The 24,083-nt window shown below is 41.0% G+C and overlaps 4 protein-coding genes across 4 annotated transcripts in view; 3 read left to right on the top strand and 1 right to left on the bottom strand.

Annotated features, from left to right (window-relative positions):
• Positions 1 to 762: 762 nt before the first annotated feature.
• LOC129767956 (ribosome quality control complex subunit NEMF homolog) lies at positions 763 to 4,232 on the bottom strand. The gene is made up of 3 exons (XM_055769280.1): positions 4,026 to 4,232; positions 2,776 to 3,961; positions 763 to 2,717 (listed from the first exon to the last, which is right to left on the bottom strand). The coding sequence occupies exons 1-3, from the start codon at positions 4,082 to 4,084 to the stop codon at positions 885 to 887; spliced, it is 3,078 nt and encodes a 1,025-aa protein (XP_055625255.1). The 5' UTR covers positions 4,085 to 4,232; the 3' UTR covers positions 763 to 884.
• Positions 4,233 to 7,377: 3,145 nt separating this feature from the next.
• On the top strand, positions 7,378 to 7,861 carry LOC129774230 (molybdopterin synthase sulfur carrier subunit). Its single transcript, XM_055777939.1, has one exon. The coding sequence runs from the start codon at positions 7,571 to 7,573 to the stop codon at positions 7,859 to 7,861; it is 291 nt and encodes a 96-aa protein (XP_055633914.1). The 5' UTR covers positions 7,378 to 7,570.
• A 12-nt stretch (positions 7,862 to 7,873) lies between these two features.
• On the top strand, positions 7,874 to 8,711 carry LOC129774219 (molybdopterin synthase catalytic subunit 2). The gene is made up of 2 exons (XM_055777931.1): positions 7,874 to 8,005; positions 8,071 to 8,711. Exons 1-2 carry the CDS (start codon positions 7,877 to 7,879, stop codon positions 8,407 to 8,409), a joined length of 468 nt encoding a protein of 155 aa, XP_055633906.1. The 5' UTR covers positions 7,874 to 7,876; the 3' UTR covers positions 8,410 to 8,711.
• Positions 8,712 to 21,408: 12,697 nt separating this feature from the next.
• LOC129763401 (tubulin polyglutamylase TTLL5) overlaps positions 21,409 to 24,083 on the top strand; it is a 100,852-nt gene continuing 98,177 nt past the window's right edge. The window contains exon 1 of the mRNA XM_055762428.1: positions 21,409 to 22,343. The gene's annotated coding sequence lies outside the window, so the exon portion shown is untranslated. The remainder of the gene's footprint in view (positions 22,344 to 24,083) is intronic.

Here is a 24,083-nt window from a genome sequence, read left to right as displayed (position 1 = left end):
TGTTTAAAATAATTTCAATAATTCATTGTGCTCACCCAAAAAGGCTCCCAGCTGCCGGCGATGCGCTTAGCTTTAGTCAAATTTAGGTTACTTGCGTATGTATGGGGTAAAAGTTCGATGAAGAGGGCGAAGTGCCATCTAGCATTCAGCAACGTAAATAAATTCGTACTATTTCAAAAACGATCGACGGATCATTTATTTGGTATTGTTTATATAAAACTACAAATATCGCGATTAAAAATATCTCTTGCATAGGACCACACAAATCGGTATTAAATATATAGTAATCGGTATCCTAGCGGTATCATATATAGTTTACGACCTATTCTCATGTTTACCAAGTTTTCTGAGTATAATTTTATTAAAATCAGTCGAGCCATCTCTGACGAGTTCGACACGAACGAGATTTTTATATATATAGTGATAGTGATGATATACATTGAAGATAAGCTCATAAGCATTCCCTTTCGAATAGAAGTACCTTCCACTACGATAAGAAACGATAGTCCTAAAACGTTCAAAAATGTCCATCGAATCGCTATAAAACCGTGGCACTTAACGTGTTTAATAAATGCCAATAACACCTAAAAATACACAATAGCAATATTACAGAGATACGCACGGTGTGTCACAGGAAATCAAGAGAACACATACCACATGTTGAGTGCTAGCCTACTTTCAGAGAAGAAACCGTAAAACAAATTATTCGGACGACTTTATTATGTAGATGACAGCCAAAATGTGAGTGAAAAGTAGTAGAAGTAGAATAGAAATTTCAAATATATATATTTTCTATTTCTAATTATCATAAGTGCATAACATATATCTCTGTTTAACATGTAGTATCAATTAAGTTCGATGTTTTCCTGCATCAATGAATCAAATCACTTCCTAACCTTCTGCAACTGGGGAGCCGAAATTTTAACCTTTCCAGGGATGTTCCTAGCGAGCGACTCATCCTTCACCGCCTTCAGAAGATCCTTCTCGCGGTTCGTGCACTGTTTATCCTTGAGGAAAATCTGCAGTGCCGTCTTGCTTGCTTTGCCTCGCTTACCCGTTCCGGGCGTAAGCTTCACTTTGAATTTATAGCTATGCAGTGATTGGTACGGGGCGACAACCGGAATGGCAAACAGCAGTTCATCTTCCTCCACTGGCAATCCGGTCAGTGAGTCAAGCATATCAACATCAGCGGCAGCCGGCGTGTCATCAACCATTTCCTCGGCTTCTCCTTGCTTAACGCGTGGGGTTGGCTTCTTACCGGGATACTTCTTCTGGTCAGCAGCGGCGGCCTCTTCCTGTATCTGGATTTGCTTAGTGTTTCCGGCTGATTTCAGAATGTCCATCATCAGCTTGCGATCTTCCTCGTCCTGGTCACCGTACTTTTCTTTGATTTTTCTCATTTTGGCTTTCTGTCCACGCTTCGGCTGACCATGTTTCTGGGCTTCCGCTGCTTGTCTCTGGTTCCGAGCGGCAGCCTCCTCGCGCACTCGCGCCTTCTCCTTGGCCTTCTGTTTGCTCTTCTGAACCTGCTTCAATCTGGGAGGCGCAGGTTGAATTATGTAGGGTTGGTTGTCCCCGAGAGTGGTAACGATCGAATCCGCGTCGGATGTCAATCTGCGCACAGTCGGATCCGTTCGGACAGAAACTATGCCCGTGTCGTGCTCCACCTTTACATGAGTGTCAGGGAATTTTGGAGTTTTTTCGTCACCGTCGTCGTCATCGGACTGATCTGACTCTGTATCCGATGATTTATTGTCTTTTTTCAGACAAACTGTATCAACTTTCTCCGCAAGTTCTTCCACTGCTTCGATGTCCTCGACATCACCTTTCTCGTGATCCGACTCGCCGTCCTCCAGTTCGATTTCCTGATCAGGCATTTCGGAGATTTCTGATCGGTCGTCTTTACCAGAAACCGATTCCTCATCGAAAGTTCGAACTCTGCGTTCTCCCTTATGTCGCTCGACGGAACTCTCCTCCAGCTTGAACATGAAACTCAGCCCCAGCACCAAATGACACGGCGGCAGGAAATTCTTTTTGCCTCGAATCATGAAGCTGCCGGTCGTCAAATATTCTCCCGTCGGTGCTGTCTTGCTGACTTGCTCACTCTTCACCCAGTAAGCGCTGGTCACCACCTTCGCATCCCACGCCACACTGTAGGATATGGCCATCGTTCCAGCTTCAAGCAGTGTTTTGGGTGGAATCTCTCCTCCGGCCGGATTCTTAATTACCACACTCGAGGCGCCCTGAATCTCCGCGTGCACATAGATATCAGTGGGTCTCATGTAGCGCTTCACAAGCAGCTCGTTCTGCTGCTGATCCCTGCCACCAATCACCAAGTAGTTTTCCGAGCTGATGAACCAATAAAACTTCTCGAACCAGTAAACCTTCCGAGCCTTGGAAATCGTCGTCTGCGTGCGCACATCCTTCAGCGTTTGGATAGTCTTTTTCTCGGCGTTCTTCAAAGCTTTCGACGAGGACTCTATCGTTTTCTGTTCCTTCCGAGCGGCATGCCGACGCTGATCGTAGTAACGCCGAGCATTCGCGAAAGCCGTCAGCGCAAGATCAACGTCAACAACCATCGGTTCGAGCTTTCCTTCGTCGTCTTCGCGATCCTCGTTATCGTCTTCGTCTTCATCATCCAACGCGGCGTAAGGATCTTTCAGCATAAGTGAAATGTGGTTGATCTCCAGTTTCAGTTGTTTGATAACTGAGGCGACCTAAAAAAAAGCGAACGCATTAGAACCCAAAAGTTGATCAGAACTACGAACTGCTTACCGGATCATGATTTGCTTGTGCCGCCTTCACCAAATCCTGAATATCGGACCAAGACATTTGCGCCGCTAGCGCGCTCTGCACCGCCAACAGAGCGCTATCCACAAGCTTCTGATTGCGAGTGATCAGCTCCGCCTTCTTGCGGTCTCCCAGCTGAGCCTTCGTCAGCTCCTCGATTCGTTTCGCGTGATCTGTTTTAACGTTGGACAACTTCTTCAGTGCTTCCCTCTCTTGGGCAAAAGCCTTCAAATCGATCTTTTGACCCTCCAGAGTCGAATAGAACTCATCAACCGCCGCAGTGAAGCTCTCGAACTCCTTCACCGGATCATTCTTGTACTGATTGTACAAAAACGGATGATATTCCAAATTTGTGAGATAGAACTCTTCTGGTTCACCTTCCTTGGCGGGCTTCAACTCTTTCTTCTGAATAATAAATCCAGGCGACGGTTCTTTCATCGCCTTCCTCAGCATGGATTCGGCGTCATTGACGGCGCACATCAGCGCCGTCATGTCGGTCTCCGGGTCGAAAACCTTCGAGAATTCTTTCACAATTGCCTTCTGTTTCTTTTTGGCCTTCTTAGGCTGCTCGCCAGCTTCCGCAGGAAGCTCTCCGCCAATTCTACATCCATTCAACCCATATTTGTGCAACACATGATCGATAACGGACGACCCGTACTCTAGAACCGGATTCAAAACCGTCCTCAGAGTATCACCCGGTTTGGCCTTCCCAATCGCCGCCCGCAGCATCTCCATCGAAGGCGGTCCCCTATCCTCCTTAGCTCGGTCGGTGGGATACTTTTCCCTGACCGCAAACCGCAGCTCTTCCCCCTCCACATGCGGACGCAGAATATTCAAGATCGTCAGCTCGCAATCCGTCAGCAGAATGTTTCCCCTGTCGTACAGTTCCAAAATTATGTGATAAGCCGCCTCGCCAACACCGAACTGAAAATCCACAATGCGATCCACCCCCAGCTGGCGGAGGCTCTCCAGGCGCTTGTTCTTCAAGTGTTTTCGCAGCTTCATCGTGAATCCGGACGGGGCCACATTCTTGGGCCACTCGAAGACGGTTTTATGGAATCGATTGCCGGATTCCAGTAGGAGCACCACTTTCTCCTCGTTCCGGGCTAGTCTGATCAGGTATGTTTTGTTGTCGATGTCGTAGATCTGATTGACACGCATGCCGACGAGCCTGCCAAGGGGAAAACCATACCATTATCGTTTCAACTCTGATATGTTGCGGTCATGAAACCTACTTTTGAAGTTCCGTCACCGAACAGACCACATCGTAAGTGTTGAATCGTGTTTTCGTCATTTTGACGACGAATTCGAGTTTTTAACCAGATTGGATTGCAAGGAATCTATTTAAATTTCACAACTTTGATCAATTTTTTACGGCAAATTCAATACGCACCATTCAATGAAATAGTAAAAAAAACAGAACGACACGATTCTGTTATCATCCCAAGGGGTGCTTCAATGATTACTGCGGTAGGACCAAGATAAGTATAAGGTGGGAAATGCGATCAGCCATAGAGAGCCAGAGAGGAATTAGGTCGTATGTAGTGATCCCTGATTTTTGAAATTAATCGCTCATCAGCTAATCGAATACTTTTCAGCAGTTTGTTATTCGATACGATTAATCGCCCCAAATAATCGATTAATCGATTAATCGTACCACTGAGAGAAATAATTAGTTAGACTAATATTTCTCATTTGCTAGAAAGCCATCTGGAATCAAAAAAGTGTTCATTCCACCTGAAAATCAATTATTATCTTTTATCCTCCCCTAAACTTGTAAAAGAAGCTTTAAGCCGCCAACGCGGCATTCAATCATGTCAAAGACAATGATTGAATTTCAGAATAAAACTGCAGTGGTCGTACGATTTTGACGTAGGATTCCGTCTTTCGGGAACATATTGGGGTACAAATTGAAAATCGAAAACCGAGCCCATCGTGAAAATTGTCTAATTTCAAACGCTTATTGCTCAGTCATTTCATGATGGATTGATGAAATTTCTACATCAGTCGATTTTGGCACTCCATAACATTTTTTTACATTGCAGAAAATAATATATGTCATGAAACTAACTATCAAACAATTCAAAAATCTCAACCCCTATCCTGACAGAAAAACTCGCTTCTGATTGGTCGAAATTGACGACACATGCGACGGGTCCCTAACAGAGACATCAAAACCAAGCTGCCTGGGGGAAATCGGCATTGCAAATACATGAAAGTAGGAGGAGTTTTTGTTCCCACCGAAATGTGTTCCCTAACAGAGACATCAAAACCAAGCTGCCTGGGGGAAATCGGCATTGCAAATTCATGAAAGTAGGGGAAATGTGTTCCTTAAACCATTAAAACCAAATCATTATCAGAAAGTTTAAAGATGTAATTCTTCAAACATATGCAAAATCAACAGATAGCCTAACGGAATCCTACGTCAAGTATGCGGTCGTGTCTCGGACACAACCCTCCTGTGACTTTTTTCTCTAGGTTTGAATCGATTAATCGTCGTAAATTATTCGTACGCTTCGATTATTGGTTGCGCAGTATTCGTTCGATTAATAATCGATTTCTGTAGGAAGTATTCGATTAATCGATTAATCGGACGATTATCGGGGATCACTAGTCGTATGAATAAAAAAAAGTATTTACTTATTCTGCCCGTTTCCAAGTAAAGTAAGCTTTCCTAGTATTTACTTGAATCCGAATGAATAAATGTTTACTTTACTAATTTCATTTTCGAATTCGAACATAGTTTTTACTTTGTCAAACATCTGTCAACTGATTGTTTAGGTTTCGTTACAAAACGTTTTTTTTGGACAAAGCGTGAATTCGCGATGGAAAAGGAATAGTGTCGACGTCTGGTGGCGACTTTCAATTAGGGACAATAGTTTGGGTCCCTATCTCGTTAGTGTAATACCTATCATATTAGAAGACACGAAGCCAGTTTTCAAATGTTAAAATTTGAATGAAAATGTTCACATCATGTTATTTAATCACTTAAAACATTTTTTTCCGACTTTTATTTAACCCTTCGTCTACATTTCCAACATTATTACTGAAACATACTGAAACATTCATTATAGTATAAAGTTGTCTTCAAAAACAATTATCGTACAAGATTTTGACGTAGGACTACGTTTTTCATTTCTATACCGGGGTGTAAAATCAAAGTTTCGAAAACGAAAGCGTTACGCCGGAGACCGAGATTTTGAGTGTTAATAGCTCCTAAACAACTGAACGAAATGGTATGATAAACACTTCATTCGAAAGATAAAATGGTTACGCGTTCTATACTTGTTACTTTCTGATCCAAAAACTTGTTTCAATAGTCTTAAATTTGCTTTCAAAACAGGCTATTGAAATCACCAATCGGTATATAAGCGTGCGCCGCTCAGAAATCCACTCAGTTCTTATTGAACAGAGATTGGAGCATGTTGTCGCTGTTGTGGTGAAGCTCTTCGTTTATCATGAAAGCAAGGATGAACGGTGTCACCAAGAGCCTGTTTGTGCACCTTAGGCCAGAAGGGAATCCATTAGGAGGAGAGTGATGCCACAAACGGTTCCCCGGGAAGATCTCGAAGCAGCCGCTACACACACACATACACGTGCAGAATTCTTTCCGTTTGGATGCCATTCAGCATCAAGAAAGATCCGGAAAATAATTTGCCAGTTCCTGTGGGAATTTAAAATTACATTCACGTGAAAGAGTTTATTTTAATGTTTTCTATCCATGTAACACTGTGACGAAATACATTTGGTTTTGTGATTTTTCAATCAATCGCAATTAACAGGATAGCTTCTGAAGATTATTCTTCCCCATCAGTAGGATATTTCCGTATCCAATCAGAACATATCATGAACTAAAATGTTTAATTTTTTCTTTGATTTCAGAAATAGTATTCTAATGTCTACTATGTACGGATTCAAGAGCAACTTCATGGAAGTTTGACTTTTGTCAGCAATTGTAATTACTTTTTCACAATTAGGGTGCTGAAAACTTCAGTCGTCTAAAACTAAGACGCAAGTGGAAAACTTTTCGTCTCAGTTCAAGTTATACGGAGTCAATTAAATTTATTTTTCAAGTTAATTTTACATGAAATAACTTGTAACCTTTTTCCCATGTTCTGTCAAATGTTTATCCGTCAAAGGAACAAAAGACGTTTTTGGTCGACGTAACGAGAAGTAAAATTGAATTGAAATTAAGTTTAGAACACTTCAAAAATATTGAAATTTCAGTTTCTGTTAGAATGTCGGGACCTTATGATTTTGAACGCTAGCATTGATTTAGGGAAAAAAATAGATTGTTCATTTCATTTGCTTATTTTTACTTCTAATAACAACACTTTTCCTATGTAGTGGGCTATTATAAGAAAAGTAAAAGTAAAAGTAACATAAAAAGTACATAAACAAAATCTGTGACGTCACAGATTTAAAAAATATTCCCACCTTTCATTTTCCATCTCGGGCCTTAACAGTGTATGAGTACCCTAACATCAACCGTTAACATTTTGGAACCCGTTTTCCAAACAGAATCAAAACAAATAGACTCCAAGCGTTCGTCTTGCTTACACCAACACTACTGTCACCAGCAACGCTTCCACGGCCGCACTTGATGCTGTTGTCGCTACTCGCGTAACTCGCGGGTCGGCAGTGATTCCACAGGTGTACTGCAATCACCATATATTAGATCAGTTATACGCAATTTAGAACCATCATAGCGCACAAAAAAACAAAATATGCTGAATAATCGTTATCTCGTCGATTGTACAGTGTGCTCGAAGCTCCTATTATGAATCAAAGTCGCAGCTCGGTGGTGCGAGTGAATCTTCTTTTTTTCGCTAAGTCGCGCGAGCTGGTTGGGACTTCAACCTGCCCAAACTTTGTCCTTGCCACGTCTGGAGGGTCGTTGAGTGGTTCCGGAATATTGGATTCGATCTGCGAGCAGTTCCCTGCGCTGATGGTGCTTAGAAATAATGTTATTATAGCCCATAACGAAGAGTACTGTGAAGATTTGGACGCACTAGTCGATCTTGAGGACGGCGACGAGATTGCGGTGATTCCACCCATTGCTGGCGGATGAACTATATCGGAGATAATGGATTTCCTTAAATTAACTTTTGATAAGCTAGAAGTTGGCGACATAAGTGATCTGGTGTCTCACGAGAGTTGTGGTGCTATTTCGCTCTTCGTTGGCACAACGAGAGATAACTTCGAGGGCAAGACGGTAAGTTGCAAGTCAGACACTTGAGTGAGCTTTATTTGAAAGTGGTTTCGTTTCTCCCTTCGAAGGTTGTTCTATTACAATATGAAGCGTACGAAGGGATGGCTCTAAAATCGATGAAAGGTATTTGCGATGAATTGCGCGCTCGCTGGTCGGACATTAAACACATTGCTATTCATCACCGTTTGGGAACTGTCCCGGTCAGGGAGGCCTCGGTCGTGATAGCCGTAAGCTCGCCCCACAGGGTGAGCAGTTTGGAGGCGGTACATTTTGCCATCGATGAGCTGAAGAAGAGCGTTCCCGTGTGGAAGAAGGAACAGTACGCGGCGGGAGAAGGATGCTCCGAGTGGAAGGAAAATAAGGAATGCATGTGGTCTAAGAGTTATAAAAGTGAGCACTTGTCTTGACGGCTCAGTCCTTGGTATAAACATCAATTAATTTAGCACATAGCATAAGTTTCGTAGGCAACGTCTACAAAATTTAGGCAGTTTAGTTCATATCAAAAGGTGTTCTCTAACATCACACGGTGCAATTATGGTTTTGTTTTCCTTTGTTTTTTTCGTCACAGTAAATATACATTCATGTTAGTTACTTTTAAAACGACAATTTAACGATTTATGTTACATTACAATTGCAAATAGCATACATATGAATATAGATAAATTATAGTAGAATATAAAAGGGTTCAACACTGATTCTGTTTCTCTGACCCAATTACATTAATTATTTATATCTGATGACCCGCGTTTTTGAGACGCAAAAAAATTTCTGAACATTGACTACTAATACGATATTATTGTACATCCTAGTTTTTTCACACGGTTTTTTGAGCGGATTCTGCAATTAAACTGGTTTTTTACGAGGTACCTATCCCCCGCATAGAAAGGACCTGGGTGTATTTATAAACAATTACAGAAGTCATTCGCTAACTGGACTTATCTATAACAGAGCGTACATTAACTGGGCTGCAAATCAGTTATGTATCAATAATAGATGTCATCTTCCTGAGACGCACCAGCCCAGGAGGCTGAAAGTCTCAAAAATTAAGAATTATAATAAAATGTCTGTGCCTTATAATAATAAAAAAATGCCATCTTCAATTTGAAGTATCGCTTTTGCTGTTTTGCAGTTCAGTTAGCGATAAGGTGTGTAGTAAGCCATGACTCACTATAGACAAATAAAGTTTTCATTCCGTTAGTTACCGTCAAACAATCAAGTTGATATTTCACACGAAGTTACAATAGGTTGCGCCTATTCATCGCTGTTTTTTTAATCTTTGAAGATTCGGAATGGCTACGTCAAGTTCCAGAACTGGAAGTTTGGGAAATCAAGATTGGTGACCGAAGATTATCCTTCTGTTGGAACCAACGAATTACGTTCATGTAGAGGAAGCGACGACTGCAAAGCAAGTCTGGGATAATCTGGAGAAAGCGTTTGAAGACTCCGGACTCACTAGGCAAGTAGGACTTCTGCGGAAACTAGTGAAGACAGACATGGGAAGCTGTGCGTCGATGTCAACGAAGTAATTTCGACGGCTTACTAACTCAACGGGATTTGATTCAAAATTTCGGATGAGTAGATTGGCGCGTTGCTGCTGTTTGGTCTTCCTGACGAGTACAGACCAATGATTATGGCTCTGGAAAACTCTGGAACCCCTGTAACAGGAGATGCGGCACTACTGGCAAGATGTAAGCGTGGAGGATTCAACAAGTAGCAGAAACCGGCCAATCAACTGAAGACGGAATCAAAGGGTCCGAAATTCAGGAAATGCAAGAAATTCGGGCACATCGCAAAAGATTGCAGGAGCAAGAAGGAAGAAGCTTTCTGCGTCGTCTTGTCATCGATCGAGTCCAATAGCAACACCGATTGGTTTTTCGATTCCGGAGTAACGGTTCACCTGACTCATAAAAAGGTACTATTGAAGGAGTTGAAGCCATCAAATGGTAACGTAGTTGCAGCGAACAAGGCTGAAATGAGCATCGAAGCTATCGGCAGAACCATTTTGCGACCGAGCTGCCGTGACAGAAGCACTAGACTTCAAGTCAACGACGTGCGATATATTCCGCAGCTATCTGTGAACCTCCTTTCTGTCAACAGGATTGTAAAGAACGGGTACAGTATGATTTTCGACAATGAAGGCTGCAGGGTGCTGAACGTGAGTTGCCACAGGCAGTCACACTAATGGCATGTTCCAGCTAGATCAACATAATGGCGGAACGGCATTAGCGTGCATTGCAACAGTATCTCTGGACGTCGATGCCACGGATGGGCCACCTGAACTCGGCGGGACTGAAGAAACTTGTGGATGGACTGGTTGATGACGTGCTACTGAGCAACAAGGTTGGGAACGATTGCACTGTTTGTGCGATGGGAAAGCATAGCCGTCATCCGTTTAATAAGAAAGGTTCCCGTGCATCGGAGCAGGAGGAAGCAGGTATTACATCGTGTATCTGGATGATAAGTCCAGACGGATGTTCGTATATTTTTTGCGATCGAAGTCGGAGGGCGAAGTTCTAGATACGTTTCGGAAATTCCACGTGATGGCGGAGCGGCAAACTGGACACAAGTTGAAGACTATCCGGACCGATAATGGATTGGAGTACACCAACCAGAGGTTTTCTGAATATTTAGCGAAGTTCGAAACTCGTCATCAAACCACGAATAGCTATACTTCAGAACAGAATGGACTAGCTGAGAGGGCGAATCTGTCAATCGTCGAACGTGCGAGGTGTACGCTTTTCGAAGCAAGACTGGAGAAACCTTTCTGGGCAGAAGCTGTGTCGACGGTAGTGTACCTTGTTACGGTTTGCTAGCGAAACCGGAACAAAAAAAAATTTAATAAGAAAATAATTTGAAAGATCAATAAAATAACACTCATACTTACCTACTCAGCATTAATACCTACCTGTGAAGACACCGCATGCTGTCAAACGAAAACCCTCTGTAAAATTAATAAAAGCGCTTATTCTAACATATATTGACTGGGCGGCTAATTTCCGGCCGGAAAAGGAAGAGAAGGAGAAGAGAAAAAGTGAGAGAGGAGAAAATAACTAAGAGAAGAGAGATGAAAATGAAGAGAAGAAAGGAGGATTCGAGCTTTGAAGAAATGAAGGATGACTCGACTCCTTCTTGGCTCACGGACCGTCGAAGAAATCAGATCGATTTAGATATCAAGAAAAAAGTAAAGTTGAAAGTAGAAGTGCGAGAAAAAATAGGGGCCGGAAAGTCGCAGCTCCTAGGAACCGTCCACACCGAGTGACATTCGCCATCCTCGCAGATATCCGACGGTGGAGGTACCTCGAAAAAGTGCCGGTGGGCAACGAGCCCCAAACGTCATCGTTAACCCACACGCGTTCGGGTGGATCGATTGGAAGTTTTGGAGGTAACAGTGCGGTGAAAACAGGGCTGAACCGATGAGATCGACCACCGTCTGCGGGCACCGTGCGTGAGTAACCCAAGAAACCACAAACCAACCTCTCTCTCTTCTCCGTATCCGACAACTTACCTGCGTTCCAGCAGAACTAATCCTACTAATCTGAAAAAAAAATAAAAAATAAAAATATATATATGCATATAATACTTACCATTCTTTTCTTATTATACACAAATCCTATGATATAGTTTTTCTACCTTCTACCGCTTAAGTCGTGAGTCCGTTTCGTGTTTCTGGTGAAGTGCCGACCCTGAGGTAACAATAGCCTCTGAGCTAGCCGCTACTTACAACCTCCTGAAAGAAACCGGAATTATCGCACATCTTTGGAACCCAAGCCATGGTTCATGTTGCTAAACCGAAACGACGCAAGTGGGATGCGAAATCGGAAGCCTTATAGGATTCGATGAAGACACCAAGGGTTACCGTCTATTCGATCTGAAGACCAGGAAGATCGTCAAGAGCCGGGATGTTCGATTCATCAACGAAGGGACAATTCACGGTCGTGAAATAGAAGTGAATCGATGAAGTACTCGCACGATGGACAGGCTGGATGTCGAGGATTACGTCTCGTTATCGCCAGAAGTTACGGAAGGGACGAATGCAGCGGTTGAAGCAGTCCCGGCCGTTACCGAGAGCGACTTCGAAGGCGACGATTATGAAGAAGCATTAAGCAACATCAGCAGTAGCTCGACAGATACCATGATTGATGTGACTGTGCTTCCGCCGCTCCAAGTTTCATATCCACTCGGGTCACTGGCGTTGAGGTGAAGCAGTCGGGAGCACCATCTTCCAGGCAAGTATGATCAATTTGTAGTTTCGACCAAAGGCTTGCTCCGTCCCCACTCTTCAAATATAACCCAACCCGATGTCGTGCAACCGAATCAATCCGATGCCGTGCAAGACGCGCAACCCGATGATGAGCAAGTTGCGAAGCCAATTGGATCGAGCCCGTTCAGCGGAATGGCGACTCAGCAGATCGACGATGCGAACGGCATCTCAAGTGATCTTGTTACACCACAAAAAGCGATGTCGCGAAATGGAAAGAAGCTATGCAGGAGGAGTATGACGCGCTGATCAGCAACGGTACTTGGAACCTGCAAGAACTACCAAAAGGCAGGAAGGCAATAAAATGCAAATGGGTGTTCAAGACTAAGCGTGATTCAAGATACAAGGCGAGGTTGGTGATTAAAGTTTTTTCGCAACGAAAGGCGATAGATTATGACGAAACGTACTCCGCCGTCGTTCGCCACAGTTCGCGGTGGCATCAAGGTACGATTTGCGAATCCAGCAGATGGACGCCGTCACCACTTTCCTCCAAGGAGACCTGGAAGAAGAGATCTATATGGAGCAGCCCCCGATGTTCGAGAATCCCCAGAATCGTTCGATGGTGTGCTGCTTGAACAAGGCGTTGTACGGACTCAAGCAGTCAAGTCGAGACACTATAGACAAATAAAATTTTCATTCCGTTAGTTACCGTCATGGTGCTCATACACTGTTTGACCGAAGCCAAATATTTGACTCTTTTTGACAGATAAAATTTGGTCGACATGTACTGATCAAATATATGCTACACAAAACACAACAAGCAAATATTCAATTTTTGGATGCCTCGAATACTTTTTTAGTCTGTTCTTCGAACCTGTCGGTACATGGTTAGGTTACCTTGAATATTTCAGTCGATTTTATCCATGTTCGGTGTTTGACATTGTTTAACACTGTTGAATATTTAAGAGTGGCAAACAAAATAGTGTTTGTACAAATATCAAATCAAACTTTATCTGTCAAAATATATCAAATATTTGACCTCCGGGCAAACAGTGTACGGCCACCTTCAAACCAAGATGATGAACTATAGGTGTTTCGTTCTTGACACTTTCAGGACATGACGTGAGACGAGTAGCGAGACGTAACTTTCAGAATTATTTACTTTTTGTTTGGGTGTGTGGTTATGATTTCAATGTCAACTTGCTCAGGAAAATAACTGAAGGAAAAAATAAGCAAATATATATTTGTGAAAGATAGTGCACAACCTCCTTTTGCTCTAGCCAATTACTTGTAACGGCCCTTTCTGGATCTCCTTCCCGGTATATGCACAGCATTCTCCTCCTCCCTGAGCGAAATCAGTGGAGCCATAATCAGCGTTATTTTTTGTCACCATCGCCGTAAGCTGATAGTACACTTTTCCCCGCCGATGGGAGCCAAACAGAAGTACATTTTGCTTGGAAAGAAAGGCGAAAAGATATACTACAATAAAGCGCGAGCAGCTTTTTTGCCAACGAATGCATTTGTCACCAAAAGATACGATTTGTTTTGTAAACAAATTTGTTTTTTCACGAGCAATGGCCGAACAGCAATTTTGACATCGCGGTCCACCTATAGTACAACGCCTTGCTTCAAACAATCAAGTTGTTATTTCACTCGATGTTACAATTAGTGATCCCCGGTAATCGTTCGATTAATCGATTAATCGAATACTTCCTACAGAAATCGATTATTAATCGAACGAATACTGCACAACCAATAATCGAAGCGAACGAATAATTTACGTCGATTAATCGATCCAAACCCAGAGCAAAAAAACCGTACAGCCGCTGCAGTTTTATCCTGAAAATCAATCATAATCTTTGACGCTCTCCTAAACTCCTAAAAGAAGCTCAATGCCGTCGATGCGAGATGAGCTTCGTTTACGAGTTTAGGGGAGCGTAAAAGATAATAATTGATTTTCAGGCGTAATGAACACTTTTTTGATTCCAGATGGCTTTCTAACGAATGAGAAATATTAGTCTAACTAATTATTTCTCTCAGTGTGACGATTAATCGATTAATCGATTCGATTCATCGTATCGAATAAGAAACTGCTTAAAAGTATTCGATTAGTGGATGAACGATTAATTTCAAAAATCGGGGATCACTAGTTACAATAGTATTGATTTTCCGGCCCAATTAACGCACGATCCCTGTAGCTGTATCCTGCCACGCTCTGGTGTGGTACATTGTGATTGAGTGGTTGAGTTTTTTTATGTCGTAACAACAATCCTTAACCCTCCTATACTCGCGCACTGGTCTCACAGACCAAGAAATCAAAATTTCGATGATTTCTCATAAAACATCAACACTACGACTTTGCGATTGTCTCTAGCTTCCTCATTCGTCGTTCGTCATTGTTTAACGCATCGTAGGTTTTAATACGAAGATGACTATGAATATGACTTATTTCAAGAAAAAACGTAATATTTCAACGTTAAGGCGTGTACGTGTACAAATTACGTAACGCGAAAAGGGGGGGTGGTTCGAGGTTGCGTTACTTTCTGTGTATTAGAGATAGGAAATTGTGTTACGTAGGGGGGGAGGAGGTACAAACTCCGAATTTTTAGCGTTACGTAATTTGTACACGACGCGTAAGGAGAAATTTGATTGGCTTTTCAAACTACAGTGGAGTAAAAACATGATTTTTGGAGATTCTGATTGAATTTTTAACAAGAATTGTTTATAACGATATTGCCGCGAAATTAAGAAAGATAGAAGTTAGGTATCAAAGAACAAATTGTAGAGCGTTTTGAGAGCATGGCATTTTCATTGAATGTAATACTTTTCCGTTTACTGTTTTTGAAAGCATAGGCAGCCGTGGCAGTGTTCCGAGCTCTGCAATACAATTTTCTTACCCTATAATAAAATTGCTAAAACTTACATTATAGACCCATCCAACGTAAAAATTATAATTGTATTGATATCAACACAATTTTATTCTATTGATTTTCATGATATGAAACGCTATGACTCAGGAATAACATTTTATTGAGTGGTTTTTATAGGGTAAATGATCTTGGTTAGTCCGATTTGGGGTGTTTTTACGCGACTAGTAAATGCAAATCGATTTTTCTTCATGAAAATCACATATGTATAATCTATACGAGTTTGGGTTTATTGAAAGGCCTCAAGTCTCTAGTTGCTAATACTACCATAAGGCGTTGAAGTTATTACATTTTTTATGTTTTTTAACGATTTTCCTCAAAGAGGAATTATGATCATGGTTTGACCATCTCTGATCATGGTTTGTCCGGCTTTAGAAATCATTATTTTTGAATGAAAACATTCGTATTCTCAAGTAGATGTTGCATTTATCATTGCTTGAGTTTACTGTCATCATAATAATTCATTCATAATTTAGGCTTTCTTCAAAATATCGCATTTTCTTGGGCACTTCAAAAGTGTTCACATCAAGACACTCAACATAGAGAAACTTTATTTCTGCTATACGCGAAGGACACACGAAGGACGCGCCAAGCGGTTGCCATAGAAATCATGTGGACAAAACAACATTCTTAGATTGGACAACTCATGATCAGAATTGAGTTCATCAAAATGCGTTAATTTAATGGTTTAGCTATGTAAATCTGATACAAATGGTGTACAAGAATGATGTTTACAATATTTGTAAGTGTAATAATCCAGAAAAGGTCTGAATACGTGCGAAATAATCATCTTCTTCTTCTTGAATGGCGTTAACGTTCCCTGTGGAACTTTTACCGTCTCAACGTATGCATTAACTAGCGTCATTAATTAATACTTAGTTGAGATTTCTTAAGCCAAATAACACGCCTTGAATGTATTCCGAGGGGCAAGCTCTTGAATACGCGTGACCACAGTGCAAGTCGAAGGAAATTTCTTTGACGAAAATTCCTCCGGCCAGAACGGGAATCGAACCCGAACACCCGGCGAAATAATCATCTGGTGATCGAATAAAAGTTAGCTCGAATGAGGTGAGCATTGACACCAATAGAGAATCGCAAAGTCGTAGTGTTCGTTATTCGTCGTTCGTCATCGTTTAGCGTATCGCATGTGTTGGTACAAAAGGGACGTGTGCCACTTTTTTAACACTTCCGGTCTGATACACCGACGCGAGTACTTTTTTGGACTTTTTTGGACAAGAGTCTTTTTTCATATTCTAGAATATTGTTGAATGAAATGTATAAATTAATGTTAATGGCGTGGAATATTTATTGAATATAATGCATAAGATCATTACCGGACTATTCTTATTTGATTTCAGTCCCTTGTGTAACTGGATTGCACGGATCCATATATTAACTATTCGTCGATATATTCGTTGTTAGATTCATACGTTCAAAAGCAAAATATAAATGTTTGACTTTCGTATAGTAATTCGCTAAATATAATGGTCATACATATACACACTTGTGAAAGAATTTCACTTGTGGAAGAATTGTAAACAGTAAGCTATAAACTAATCGGTGGCTAATGGTAATTTTGAACAGTTTCGGGGATATTTTTTTATAATGAACAATATCGACAAGAAAACAAGAAAAAGAAAAAGAAGTTCCTAGAAATCCGTTTATATCATCTTTTTATGTCCCATCTAAAAAAAGGCATTAATTCGTAGTTTACCAAGAATACAGAGATATATGCAAACTTTGGGCCTGATCACGAATATCACTGCCACGTACGCTGGCACGTCATGCACACTTCACTTAATCTTTTTGTGTCTATCATCATTGTCACGGACAGTTGCGTGTAAAAATGAACTCCGTGAAGTGAAAGTATTCATTCCCGTTTATAAGAGTCATGTTGGTTGCATAATGTCGGGTGTTTGAACGTTGTGTCGGTTGCATAATTTCGGACGTTTAAACGTTATGCAGGTAAAATCAACACAGCGTATGAGATAATATTCCATTTAATTAATCGTATGTTTTAGAATGACAAGTTTGCGATTATACCTAGCTAGTTTGCTGAAACAAATGCTGGCTCAAAGATGAGGAGGAATACTTGGTTGCTCGGGAATAATGTAGTTGTTGAACATATAGGAATGTAATTTTACGCTAGAGATAAAACATGACTATTATGTTTAATAATCGAAATCTCGCATACTCTTGTACTTAGCTCTGTCTTACTCGTTTGAATAGTGAGAAATATTTAGAATCATTTTTTATGAACCGTTTCTACAATTCTGATGAATAATAATATCTTCTATATCTCAGAACAAACTCGAATTTATCCACCTCACGATCAGTATAATATGGGCTACTCCCATATGGGATTCTGAAGTTCAATCCTCTTATCCTTCCCATTCTCGTGTAATTTGATACACAGCTGAAAATATCTATAACGTAAAAAGTTATAACTATCCTCCTGATTCTGGTCTGGTCTGCCAATTGTGAATGTTTGAATTACAAAAACTAACACTGCAATGTGGGAAAACCTTTACAGTTATTATTTTATATTCAAAATATCAACAAATCAATATTATACATAATCAAACATAATGATCGTATTTGGGCCAGTGGCCTCCATTGCCATTTTATGGTATTGCAACTCTCCCTTAGTCTAATCCTAAAAACCGAAATTTCTGTTCATTCAGGACAATCGGAAGTAGACCTTCGCCATGTTTCAATGGACCTACGGGAGCTACATTTTTAATCCTTAATTACACCCCATAGCGCATTTACGGAATCCAAATAAACAAATTTACGTCCTCTGGATATGTCAGAATTTCGTTCTAAAAAGGCCACCATGCAGGTAAATTGCTGTTTGTTTATCTTTTGTTTCTTAAACAAGACAAGACAATATTCAAAATGTTAGCAAAAAACAGGAAGTGGGTTATATCTATGGTATAACCGCAAGGGTGACGTAGGACTATCGTTGATTTAGAGATCATTTGTTTGAAGTTGAATCTGAATTCATTCTGAATGAATGAATATTTGGAGAACTTCGAAAACGAGAGCGTTACGTTGGAGGCACAAGGTTTTATGCATCCAATATTGGATACGGAAATATCCTACTGATGGGGAAGAATAATCTTCAGAAGCTATCCTGTTAATTGCGATTGATTGAAAAATCACAAAACCAAATGTATTTGGTCACAGTGTTACATGGATAGAAAACATTAAAATAAACTCTTTCACATGAATGTAATTTTAAATTCCCAGAGGAACTGGCAGATTATTTTCAGTAACGATTAGATATTTCCACATTTTCCTCGATACTGGAAGCCCACCAGTGGTTTATGCTAACTCGATAACCATCTGTTAATAGCACTTGATTGAATCATATTTGGTCACAGTGTTACATGGATAGAAAACATTCAAATAAACTCTCTCACATGAATGTATTTTTAAATTCCTAGAGGAACTGGCAGATTATTTTCCGGATCTTGCTCGATGCTGAACGGCATCCAAACGGAAAGAATTCCGTGCGTGTATGTGTATGTGTAGCTGCTGCTTCGATGGTCACCTTCTCTTCTCCTGAAGGATCGGCTTCTCTGTGCTCCCTTACAGTTTCAAACAAACTGCTTGCGTTTCAGGGCAGATCTCGATCCTTCGTCGACCAACACCCTCAGCAACGATGTTGTCTTGTCGATGTCCTCACGAAAAATGAATGCGTCTCACCACCAGAATATCGCTTAAGTATGCTTTTTGTGCGTGATTGAATCGAGAGAAGGCGTGGTTTACGATGGCAATTTGAAAGGCAAACTAGAGGGGAATGAACTCTCTGGGCTCGGAACTTTCGGCGACTGAGCAATAATCGATTGCGGGCGCATACAATATTGGATACGGAAATATCCTACTGATGGAGAAGAATAATCTTCAGAAGCTATCCTGTTAATTGCGATTGATTGAAAAATCACAAAACCAAATGTATTTGATCACAGTGTTACATGGATAGAAAACATTAAAATAAACTCTTTCACATGAATGTAATTTTAAATTCCCAGAGGAACTGGCAGATTATTTTCAGTAACGATTAGATATTTCCACATTTTCCTCGATACTGGAAGCCCACCAGTGGTTTATGCTAACTCGATAACCATCTGTTAATAGCACTTGATTGAAACATATTTGGTCACAGTGTTACATGGATAGAAAACATTCAAATAAACTCTTTCACCTTAATGTATTTTTAAATTCCTAGAGGAACTGGCAGATTATTTTCCGGATCTTGCTCGATGCTGAACGGCATCCAAACGGAAAGAATTCCGTGCGTGTATGTGTATGTGTAGCAGCTGCTTCGATGGTCACCTTCTCTTCTCCTGAAGGATCGGCTTCTCTGTGCTCCCTTACAGTTTCAAACAAACTGCTTGCGTTTCAGGGCAGATCTCGATCCTTCGTCGACCAACACCCTCAGCAACGATGTTGTCTTGTCGATGTCCTCACGAAAAATGAATGCGTCTCACCACCAGAATATCGCTTAAGTATGCTTTTTGTGCGTGATTGAATCGAGAGAAGGCGTGGTTTACGATGGCAATTTGGAAGGCAATTTTACGATGGCAATTTGGGGAATGAACTTTCTGAGCTCGGAACTTTCGGCGACTGAGCAATAATCGATTGTGGGCGCATACAATATTGGATACGGAAATATCCTACTGATGGGGAAGAATAATCTTCAGAAGCTATCCTGTTAATTGCGATTGATTGAAAAATCACAAAACCAAATGTATTTGGTCACAGTGTTACATGGATAGAAAACATTAAAATAAACTTTTTCACGTGAATGTAATTTTAAATTCCCACAGGAACTGGCAAATTATTATCCGGATCTTTCTTGATGCTGAATGGCATCCAAACGGAAAGAATTCTGCACGTGTATGTGTGTGTGTGTGTGTGTAGCGGCTGCTTCGAGATCTTCCCGGGGAACCGTTTGTGGTATCACTCTCCTCCTAATGGATTCCCTTCTGGCCTGAGGTGCACAAACAGGCTCTTGGTGACACCGTTCATCCGCGCTTTCATGATAAATGAAGAGCTTCACCACAACAGCGACAACATGCTCCAATCGCTGTTCAATTAGAACTGAGTGGATTTCCGATCGGCGCTCGCTTATATACCGATTGGTGATTTCAATAGCCTGTTTTGAAAGCAAATTTAAGACTATTGAAACAAGTTTTTGGATCAGAAAGTAACAAGTATAGAACGCGTAGACATTTTATCTTTCGAATGAAGTGTTTATCATACCATTTCGTTCAGCTGTTTAGGAGCTATTAACACTCAAAATCTCGGTCTCCGGCGTAACGCTTTCGTTTTCGAAACTTTGGTTTTACACCCCGGTATAGAAATGAAAGACGTAGTCCTACGTCAAAAGCTAAATAAATACGAAATTAAACTTACTCCATTCCACGTGAAATGTAAAAAATATGTTTGTTTCGAGCATGTTGTTATGCTATGTTCTGATTCTTACTCCAATGAAACCACAATCGATTAATATGTTTTTATATTGTTTTATAGCTCTTTATACTTTCATGAATCATATTCAGTTGCTTACTTTTAATTAATAACAGTAAAAAATTCGAATTTCGTTATTTGTGTTGGAGTATCAAAAATTACTCTGTTTTGAGGAGGCTGAATTAGGTGACTATTAAAACATAATAAAGACAAAGAAAACATATTTTTTTGAGTTTTTTTCATTTAATCATACCCCCTTCTTCAAATAAATGCCAATAAAGCCTGAAAAATACCCAATGGCAACATTACAGAGAAGTTCAATTTTCGGTCTGTGACACCGTGCGCGAGTATACGTGTTATGATTTTGCACGCGAGTACAGGAGGGTTAAATTCGACAATTGGATTGGTTTTATTCATCACGGCGTTTCCGCCATATATGAGCCACACCACAACAGAGAGCTCCGAGGCCGGACGATTTCGCTGCCCCTACTGTGGTGTTTTTGTTGATGTTATTGTTTATCCTGTACTTGTCGCCGTCGTCGTTGTTGACTACTGCCGGGCCAAAACAAGAGTACGATGACGTTTGGGTTCTCACGGACGCGGTTAGGATCGCACGCTCGTGGGGCACAGTGCGACCGGCATCGATTCGATTTTGTCCTGTTTTTGTGGTCCATTCACTCCCTCTCTCTCTCGGTGTGCTTCGTACGTTTCGAATCTCTTCTGTTCCACCTTCGCTCGGAGTAAATATTTCTCTCGGCTCAACCGAGACAATATCCATACACACGTTATAGCCACAAAGCAATAGTGGCGGTGTTTGCTTTGGCCATAGCTACCGAGGAGCTGCCGCAGTTTTCCGCAAACTTCCGAGTGTGTTACATGTGTGTTTGCTGCTGCTGGCCAATCCAGCAACATCTGCATCCCAACTCGGTACGGACAGTTGTCCAGTTCAAGTATTGGGCAAATATTGTGATTTTAAAATTTCCGCGATGTATCCAAATTCTGTGTTCTAATCGTGAAAAAGCATTTGTTTTTGGATCTGGTATATCCTGATAGACCAGTACAAAAAATTTTCAAGCCATTGCCGAATTTGGCACAATATAGTGTATACAGAAAAAAAGAAGTGCAGAGATCATATCAAAACAAGAGAACTGCATGACACCGTTTCGACATACACACACAGTCCTCTGCAAAAGCGCTGGAAAAATCAATGCGATAACATCCTGTGTCAACTGTGAGAAATGCAGTAAAACACCACGACAGGAGATGCGTGCGTCGTGTGAGCGGAGAAAAAATCGATATCTTTAAACGGGGGTATATCAACAAGCAGCATCCGGAGCAGGAGAAGCGCGGCCCGAGAAGAACACATGTGTATAATTTTCATCCTATCTCGGCAGGATTGAGTCGCTCTTCAAGGCTGTTCGTACGAATACAGCCGATCATATCACAGCTACCAATCAAAACCTTCCAAATCAACTCATCCCAAATAGCAGCCGAGTGTTGAAAAAGTTAACCGGGTAAAAATTGTATAAAAGTGATCGGAAAAATTAAAGAGCGCAGTGCGTGAATGAACAAGAAAACGTCGAGAAAGAAGCAGTGAAAGTCAAGGCTGCCGAAAACATTTGCCAGGACAGAGCAGAAGCCACGAGTAATCCACCGGAGGTGAACAGCACGGTAACTTCACCCTTCAATTGCTAGCACGGTGCTCCGGTACAATTGACGAGGACTCATCTGTTTGGAGGTTGGTTTTGTAATGATATTCATGTTTTATTCATTAGATGCGTATGATCAAAAAAAATAAAGGAAACGCAACAAGAAAAGGTTGTTATGAAATCGTAAACTCTACTCATGAAAATGCATCCGCTGTCGGTGAAAAGAGCTTTCCGTGGGCTTTCGCTCCGCAGCGGAGGATAATATTTTATGACATATGTCTCAGCGGAGACAGCGTAATGATGTTTGTTATGTTGTTCGGTTTGGTCTTCACCTTGCAATGTAATGCGAACGTGGGGTGTTACTCAATGCCTAGTCTGGATAATGCACCGGCACACAGTCGGTCATTTAATTGCTGATGCGATAATGCGATCGGTAACTTCACAAGAGCTCGTGACCACGTTGGTTGTCATAGTGTGGTAATTTTCATATGGAATATTGATCCCATACAGAGTAAAGTGCGATACACATACAACGCCACCGTCACAGCTCCGTCAACTATTCTCTTGGAACAGCTGACCAAATAGTTCAGGGATAAAAACGGGACACGTAAACAAAAAAAAAATATTTATTTGATTTTTATATTTTTTTTATACTTTTGACAAAGGACTATGTCTTTGATTTCTATATAGGGAGGTCACTCTACGAAAAATGTAACGATTCATGAGGAGTTTCCGAACGCATATTACTCAAAATTTTTATTGTAACATATGTTGTGTTATGTGCCATTAGACAGGATATTTATCCGGCAATGTTTTTGCTTCAAGCATGCATGAACAGTGAATATAGTAAAAAAAAAAGTTAACAATTTGACGATTAAAATGGGTATGTTTTCTCTCGATTGCGCTAACCATTCGCTTTCCTCCGCGACGCAACGAACAATCTTTTGCCTAAATTCGGGCGTTGGCTCACAATGTGAGTTGATGCGTATAATGAATTATTCTTCATTTACCAAAAATAGGCATTTATCAGTTATTGTATTGTATGTTGCCCAAAGAAAGTTTACCTGTTATAGCAAGACTTCATAAAGCCCTTTCTAAGGATCACACCAACGGACTTGGTAGTCTTAAAAAAGGAAATGGTCAATATACAACCGATTCCCAGGAAACACTTAGTATCATGATGGAAACACACATCCCAGGCTCAATCCAATTGATTTCCGGACACGCACAGGTCTTCAATACAGCTTAATCTTGTCTAATCAGAGACGAGAATAGAGCTAATGAATTGGCTAGGGCGGTCTTCACGAAGTCAAGGGTTGAGTGGGCAGTGGATTCCTTGAAGCCCTTTAAATCTCCAGGACCAGACGGGATTTATCCGGTGCTGTTACAAAAAAGCAAGGATATCACTGTCCCTCTTCTAACGGAGATGTTTGGAGCTAGTATGGTACTAATCTATATTCCTAGTAAATGGCGAGAAGTCCGGGTTATATTAGAATCGTTTGTTTGAGAAACCCCATAAACGCCACTTTTATCAAAATTTACTTTTTGGCAGATTTTGAGTCCTTGAGGATACCTACACCGACTATCAAAATTTCAGAAAAAGTTAGTTCTACGAACCCCCTTAAATTGGTGTTGCAAATAGTCGTTTGTTTGAGAAACCCTATAAGTCCATGTTTCCAATTATTATCATGGGCGTCGTTGAGATAGGTATACAATCTCATTCTTTGTTTACATCTGATGTTATAAGAAGCTTGCGCAACTTAACTCAATAGAAATGTCTTCCGACTCGGATTATGTCCCAGACACGACCCTGAAACGGAAGCGTGGAT

This window comes from Toxorhynchites rutilus, chromosome 1 (genome assembly GCF_029784135.1).
Source record: "Toxorhynchites rutilus septentrionalis strain SRP chromosome 1, ASM2978413v1, whole genome shotgun sequence".
NCBI lineage: Eukaryota > Metazoa > Arthropoda > Insecta > Diptera > Culicidae > Toxorhynchites > Toxorhynchites rutilus.
This window is presented reverse-complemented; position numbering and strand designations above follow the sequence as displayed.

What these genes read in the sequence shown, in the direction of transcription:
- LOC129774219 (XM_055777931.1), top strand. Translation starts at nt 7,877, where the DNA reads ATGGATTTCCTTAAATTAACTTTTGATAAGCTAGAAGTTGGCGACATA. An exon ending in ATAACTTCGAGGGCAAGACG is followed by an intron (nt 8,006 to 8,070) that starts GTAAGTTGCAAG and finishes CTCCCTTCGAAG; the next exon opens with GTTGTTCTATTACAATATGA.
- LOC129774230 (XM_055777939.1), top strand. Translation starts at nt 7,571, where the DNA reads ATGAATCAAAGTCGCAGCTCGGTGGTGCGAGTGAATCTTCTTTTTTTC.
- LOC129767956 (XM_055769280.1), bottom strand. Translation starts at nt 4,084, where the DNA reads ATGACGAAAACACGATTCAACACTTACGATGTGGTCTGTTCGGTGACG. An exon ending in TCGGTGACGGAACTTCAAAA is followed by an intron (nt 3,962 to 4,025) that starts GTAGGTTTCATG and finishes TCCCCTTGGCAG; the next exon opens with GCTCGTCGGCATGCGTGTCA. An exon ending in CACAAGCAAATCATGATCCG is followed by an intron (nt 2,718 to 2,775) that starts GTAAGCAGTTCG and finishes GCTTTTTTTTAG; the next exon opens with GTCGCCTCAGTTATCAAACA.